This window comes from Lineus longissimus, chromosome 18 (genome assembly GCF_910592395.1).
Source record: "Lineus longissimus chromosome 18, tnLinLong1.2, whole genome shotgun sequence".
NCBI lineage: Eukaryota > Metazoa > Nemertea > Pilidiophora > Heteronemertea > Lineidae > Lineus > Lineus longissimus.
The window spans coordinates 6,411,331-6,418,913 of NC_088325.1; the positions used below are offsets into that span (position 1 = coordinate 6,411,331).

Genomic DNA, 7,583 nt, shown 5'->3' on the forward strand with positions numbered 1-7,583 from the left:
TAAGAAAACGTAAACCAATGACAGGCCAGTATTTCTTAAACCTTGCAAGTGTTTTGGGGTCCTTGAAACTCCTTATATTTATCAATGAAACCTTATTCCCGCCTAAGGTTTTGACCGGGCCGTCCAAAACTCCCCATTTTTTGGCGGGCCTTTCCCTTTAATAATGTTGTTACCTTAGTGATAGAATCACAGAACATTGAGCCTGGTTTGAGGTAGATTTCCTTAATTTTGTCTTTCTTATCCCCAAGGTCGACGACGGACGACGGACACTGCGGTATTGTATAGACTCCCCTACGGTGAGCCAAAGCGTGTCTTTCTTATCCCCAAGGTCATCTCGCTAACCTACCAAAATTGTGCAACAAAATCGCAGTGTAATGGCTTGGAAATACCTCTATCATTAGGCGATTGAATTAAAAGTTCAGTATATAAAATTACTTGAAGAACCACATAGTCGTTCATCTGTTCAAACGCAAGAAATCGCGGGAAATGTGCCTTTTTGGTGTTTTTTTAGTATTGTGTCCAGAGCCATCACGACGATATGCACACATCCATGAATATTGCACCGTTCTCACATTAACCAGCGTAAACAGTTGCTTCAAATCTACAAATATCTTAACTCCCCGCTGCTTTTAATCGGACAACCAAATCAAAGAACTTTGAGTCAACTAATTGTAGATTGTGTTGCCAATCCTAGCATTTTCGGTGAATAAGCGAGAAAACCTCGTTGATATCGGGATGATCATGACCTTCCCAGAAAATCTACCTCAAACTGCAGTAAGCTGAACCCAGAAACACCCTCAGGGTATGTGGTGTTGATTCTTCTCTGTTGTAACGAAATACGTGTACGATACGCACCAGCAATGAGACACCTGCATAAAATAATTAAAATGCGTGCATAATTCAGAAACAGGATCGGAGTTGATTCCTTTTTACAAAGCAAATTTTGATATGTTTTTCTGTAACATTAGATTCATGTTATACTTAAGCTACTAGAGTCAGAATGGACTGGAACGCATAATATATACAGTTTAGATACCTATCGGGGCGAGGTTATGCATCGGCGGCCAGGTGACTAATTATTCCAGTACATTTGGACCAAAAGGAGCTGTTGTGCGTAAGCGATGGATCCAGTCGAGTTCTGTGATCAATCACTTTTGCAGGGCTTCCTGAGAGTTCGGTGGAAGACGGATGAAGGCCAGCATATGCGCTTTGGCATCATCCCCTTGTGTCCTGGGGCGTTGAAGTGTCTACCCACAGTGTCATCAGCCAACAGAGTGCTGATGAGAATCCTCTGGTCCTGGTAGATCCTTTGTCCCTTAGGTCCCTGGTAGATTCTTTGTGCCTCTCTCGAGTAGATAGACTGAAAAAAACCCAAATAAATGAAAGTTGTACAAGAACACGTCTGCTCAACTCTCATTTATTTCGTTTTCTCATACAGTTAGGATATCATTCTCATTTTGTGACAATTCCCTTGGATTTGAATAACGGTTCGAATATAACTTTGGAAACAGGTAAGACTGGTGTCCAATATTCCGTACTATTGTCCTGGGCTAAGATGCCACACCCCGTTAGGCAGGCTACTGACTCTAGCAACATCGCAGATACTTTCGCTCACATATATCGCTTTCCGATCGCGATGGAGTGCCTTCGTCGTCTAACCTCACCAGCAATATTCATCGCATGTCTAATCTTCGGCTGCATGTTCAGTCACGACAGAATAAATTATTCAGTATTTTCTAAGGATATTTTTGCTATCTTAACCCACAAACCTTTACAACTTCCTAGATCCACACATCAATGCACGCTATTTCCCTCGCATATTTGGGCCGTTATCCGCATGCCGGTGTAAAAGGAATGGACGTCCTAGGAATGCAGAACCCCATACGATAGCTGTGTATTGTCAACGAATGTGGTTAATGGTTTGGTTAGGGTTAGCTACATAATCTTCAACAAAGGAACTCGGCGACTCTATTCACTTTAACAACATTTTAAGGACCGGACTTAGATTCCGGAGGACTCGCATTTCTTTTACACCGGGTCTATTAACCAGCCACGGCCGATACAGGTTTACAAGGGCCTGTGTCTTCTATCGCGCAGCAAATTTTATTTTACACGCAGTTCACACGGTTGACGATTTTAAGATGACGCCATTGTCATTATAGTAGATGAGGCCATGCAGAATAGCGATTATAGTCGTGTGTGATAACAGTCGGTTCACCCGGCGTCGCAAATCGCTAATTTGCGGGCGCTTTTCCTGTAGGTTGGCCCCGAAAATCTTAATTTTTCTCCATATCAGAAGGATCTCTCTTACGATTCCGCAAGGTGAACATGATGAAAAAGGGAGAAAGCCAGGGGTGCTAAAAGAAGCATCGCGATCGATTGCAATTATTTCCTGTATAGTAGTAGCAGGGCACGCTAATCCTTCCTGTTACAACATTTTAAAGACTTCTCAACTTTTAAGCCGAATTCATACTCCGTCGCGCAACTACCGGTGTCAGCGTTTTGCATTTGTTGATTACCACGCTATACCTATTACCAAAATGCGGACGCCGATAGTCACGCGATCGGAGTATGATCAAATTCGGCTTTACGCTTTGTTGCCAACTACATGTATAACATGACTAACCCAAAAGTTGTGATCTTGAATTATGGCAGATATCCAAAGCAGCAAGACAGATCGAGTGAGTTTTCTGTGGCTGGAAACGATGACTTTAAATCATACAAACTTGGTAAAGGTTCTTCCTCAGACCTACCTGGCTTTAGATCTTGCCTATTACGTCATAAAACACTGGGCAATCTATGGAATTTTTACTTTTGGATTTGTCGGGAATACAATTTCGTTTCTGATCACAAATAAGAAGGAATATAGACACGTTTCGACCGGCGTGTATATGACGTCATTGGCTGTGTTAGATAATGCGTGTCTACTGGTAATGATGATGTATAATATGTTGTCTGTTCAGCGATTAGGAGATGGCATTCAGGATAGACAGAACTTCCATGTGTAAGTACATTTCCTACTCATGGTGTAAGTAAGCAAAATCAGCTGACTTTGCATCCGTTCCCGATTCTCCTGAAACATTCAGGGTACCCAGCCTGGTGAAACCATGCGACTCCCTGCGAGATCGCTCCGGTCAACGCCGGGACGAACTCGCGTAAACGTAGCTATACAATCCAACATTGCGTCAGGAATTGGCGGAGGCGCAATAACTTGGAACGAGGCTGCAGGGTATCGATGAGCTGGTATTTTTAACCGAACGCCGTTTATTCCATGGCGGGTTGAAAGACGCTAGATAATTCGTTCCCAGGGATTTGAATCGGATTCGCTTCCATCGGATGTCAGTTCAAATAGCTTCCGGATTTGCGCGCTTAACCCTCACCCAACATTCTGTTTTTGTGGTCAAAATGAAGAAAGGGAACTCATTCATTACGTTTCTCTGCCCTTGATGATTTTTCTTTAAGGACCCCCGTTTTAGGCCTTTTCTGTGGGTCCTTTTTTATCATTTTATCTGACCGGAATAGATTCATTGAGCAGTTATCAAAATGCTCCGCAGGCTGATATGGCTTGAAAGCAAACATTTGGTGTCATGTGAGATCATATCATAACTTCGTTTCAGCTGGTTCGTCTTCTTCAACTTCTCCTGTCAGTACGCGTCACGACTTCTGCTGGCAGCAATGACGGCCGACCGCGCCTACAAAGTTCTATTTCCACTAAGAGCAAAGTCAACAGGCACGACGTCGAAAACAAAGAAAGTCATCATAGTTGTTACCTTGATTCCTGCGATAGCAAATATCAATTTTTTTTTTACCATTAAGGTGTTGTTCATTCGGACTGATGACGAAACGCCTGCTTATTCATTTCCTGAGGTTCCGTGGATCGAGCTTATGGTGACTGGTTGGACCTTATTTATAGCTGTTATTTTACCTTTTTTCACTATCCTCACGTCAAACATTCTTATAATCTATGGTGTCCAGCGAGCGGCTTCCGCAAGAACAGATATGGTGAGCGTCAACGACAAAGCCAAGGAAAACCATCTCACGCGTATGTTAATTCTAGTTTCAGTGGCGTATATCATTCTTTGCCTACCGGACGCAGTTAATGAGCTCGTCTTTAGTATCCCAGAAGTGAGTTCACAGTACGTCATGAGTTCTGACTATTGGCGGACAAGGGCCGTACTTATTGGCTGGACTCTTGCTCAGGTCTCCGCTATGAATCATGCTGTAAATTTCTTTTTGTACGTGCTGGGCGGAGGAAAGACCTACAGACAGGATGTCAAGAAATTGTTCACTGGTTGTTTAAATCAACTTCCAATTACGAAACAATAAACTCAGTGGAATATTAAGTCTGCTGAACTATATATACATACATGTTTAACCTATGTCATAATATGTGATTTAAATGATGACATTTCCCCGATTGAGCATCATCGCCACAACCATTTTGGAGAATCCATGCGCTCGAGGAGAATGCATCGCTTTGCGAGAATATGGCACCATATGTAACCTTACAATACCAATGTGTCGATATCGTTCCCTGTCATGACTGCAAAGCAACAATGGAATTATAAAAACGCTAGGCCCTGTATTCAAGTTTCCAGAAAAGATTATGGAGAAACGTTGGCTTGGTTCCTTTATCCTTTATCCTTTATCCTAGAACATCACATCACATAACGACCAGAAACTCGATTTCTCTTTTTAAGTATTTGAAGTATAGGTTTGAAATTTGAATATTTGGGTGGCTTTTGGGAAAGGATTGGATGATATCGTGTGCACGTGTAACCAACTGAGATTCGGGCGGGTCCAATGGAAATTCCCCGGGACGACTAGCCAATTATTCCGAATTCCCATTGGCAACAGATATAAATGAGTGATTAAAAGAGATTCATTCAGTCCGTTTATTATGACCACATTCCATTACTACATGCAGTACTGTACTCATGTACACATATGCACATATACTCTACATCAGTACATGCATAGCCTAGGCCTGCATCATGGTTTGTCTGGAACCCGTGAAACCGAGCCCACATGTGACTCACTAAAAACCATAATAAATTGAATTAACCTGATAGAATAACCTTTTAATGGTGGTGTATGGGTGTCACAGATCCAGGGGAAAGATTGCAGCCCGGTGGTCTGGGTTGGCCGGTTTATAAAATTGGGAAAAATTAGAAATTTGTGGAGATGAGATTTGGGTGTGTAGTTTTAGAAGTTTCCAAGATGGCCAACAGCTTGCCACACCACCTGTGGCAAACCATATAACTAATTTTAGATATAACTATTATACAGGTTGTAACAAAAATATTGACCTGGCTACACACGTTGAGGTTAAAGTTTTCCAGATCTGTTTCATTGCTCATACAGTATATACATGTATAATGTTAGGTCACAATATGCTAGAGAGTTTGAGATCCGCAACTTAAAGCAAAACTTAAACGTATACGCACCTATACGTATAAGTTTAGCTATCAGTTGCGATGAGTTTTGTTATACGTATATTAATAAATATGAATAAATAAATAAATTAGTCTTCACGATTTCCAATCTTTTACAAAGAATAGCTTTGATATTGAAAAGAAGAGCAGCCAGTGGTAGTCACCGTGCATTCCCTTTCTTCCCGAATCGTCCTTATCGTAACAACAATAACATTACCCTCGTCGGTGTCGCAGGAGACACGCACTGAAAGCAATCGATGGTAGAGGAAGACCAGGTGCAGGAAAAATTCAAAATCTGACTGATTTATCATGCTTTTCTGATGTTGAATCAGATTTGACTCGAGTTAGCTCTCCAAGCGTCGATCTTTTCAATATGTAACGATGCACTAGTAAGGCGCTTTCTGGAGCCATGGAGCTACTCTGTGGCATCTTGGTGCTGATATCGATTTTTCCGCCATCACGGTGATGACGCTTGATAACCCCTCTATTGCGACGATAATGGAAATGACGTTGCGTCGTAAAAGCGGGGTGACGTGAACTCGGCTCTCGGCGTGCACTCACGTTGCTGGAGAGGTATTTCACGCCAGGACTTGCGCTACTGAAAATAACGAAAAACGCTTTTTCTACCGTGTAAGAGCTGAAACAAAATCGGAAAAGCATCAGCGTTCAGAAAAATAGTTTACTGATGAACCAGAAGAAGAACAAACAAACATACTCCAATAAAAAGCCGACTAATAAATTAGCAACAATAATCTTAGCAATTAATTCATTAGCAATTTATTAGTCAGATAAATCTGAGTGATTAGAAAATTGGTAATTTCTTTGTGAGATGAAAATTTGAAAAACAAATTAGTGATTTTTTTCTTCGTAATAAATCACCAATTTGTAGCTTGTCAATTTTTTTCTTACAAGAAACTTTTAAGGATAATCTTACGAAGATTTTGATTACTAACTTATTGGCAAAAATAATCTTACTAAGACATATCTTACTAATTATTGAAATTTGCAATTGAAAATTACTAATAATTTATGATATACAATAGACATGCGATATGAGAGTAGATCTCATCCGACCCAAATAAGTATGTGTTAGCTACTTTTCTCTGTTCACTTTATCTTGAAGTGATTTCGACCCTTTTATGTCGTAATTATCTGCACTTATACACTGTCGCTCTGCAGACTGGTGAGCACAGTGCGTCCTGGCGAATTGCACATCGCAGTGAAGACATGTTCGTTCTTTGACTACTAATTCATAACTTATACTGCGTGTTACTGCCATTCCGAATTACAGGAGATTCAACTGCCTGCTAATATCTTAAATGCTGTACTGCTACGACGGTATGATACTGTATGTTAACTGTTGACACACTCCATAAGGCAGGTTCACTGTCCCAATGACAAACAAGTTCCAAACCCTCTCAGATGAGAATTATTAGTGGATACAACTTAAAATTACACTATGGGTGTATCAAAGTGCTTTACACCAGAAGCCTTACACAAATTAGCGCACCAGTCAATATTGCTGGGTTGTGTATAAAGCCTATGTGTACATGTCATGTGTAGGCCCGGGTATGTAGACCCTCATAGTACATCGCTCGGTTTTGATGAGCAAGTAGCCCAAAGACAAGCAACATTTAGTGCCAACTGCTTAACATGCATTTTCCATGCGGCCATTCCCTTGTGTCCAGTACCCTATGATTGCCAGGTGTAGAAGTCTAAAATGTCCTCGGATAGAATGTCCGGGATTCTTTTATGTAATGCGCATTAATTAATATCTGAGCTTTGTTCATGGCCTCCACAGAAACACATACCATAATCCGTCAGAGAATAGAATAGGGTCAGACACTTTTTCTAGAAGGACATTGTCTACCTCAAGTTTGCATTATACTCTTATCAAAATGATTCATTGCGTCCCCGCTTTAGTTTATAATGTATCCCGTGGTGAGTGTAGGGACCAAGAAAAAATGACATGGCAGGGAGAAGCACATTGCTGTGTTACACATTACGATATAACATGGTGTTCAGTCGTGGTTACATGTAATGTACATTATTTTGATGTATGAGTCTTAACCAGAATGCAGGGATAAGTTCACCTTAGTTTCTGCATGGCGTTCACCAAATAATGCGGCACTAAACACTTGTGTATTT

At 41.1% G+C, this 7,583-nt stretch overlaps 1 protein-coding gene across 1 annotated transcript; it reads left to right on the forward strand.

Annotated features, from left to right (window-relative positions):
- The first annotated feature begins 1,032 nt into the window (after positions 1–1,032).
- Positions 1,033–5,571, forward strand: LOC135502446 (growth hormone secretagogue receptor type 1-like). Its single transcript, XM_064795282.1, has 4 exons — positions 1,033–1,110; positions 1,439–1,511; positions 2,656–3,004; positions 3,618–5,571. The coding sequence occupies exons 3-4, from the start codon at positions 2,706–2,708 to the stop codon at positions 4,324–4,326; spliced, it is 1,008 nt and encodes a 335-aa protein (XP_064651352.1). The 5' UTR covers positions 1,033–1,110; positions 1,439–1,511; positions 2,656–2,705; the 3' UTR covers positions 4,327–5,571.
- The last annotated feature ends 2,012 nt before the right edge of the window (positions 5,572–7,583 follow it).

Coding starts and splice junctions, on each gene's coding strand:
- LOC135502446 (XM_064795282.1), top strand. CDS start 2,706: ATGACTTTAAATCATACAAACTTGGTAAAGGTTCTTCCTCAGACCTAC. Junction 3,005..3,617: donor GATAGACAGAACTTCCATGT/GTAAGTACATTT, acceptor ACTTCGTTTCAG/CTGGTTCGTCTTCTTCAACT.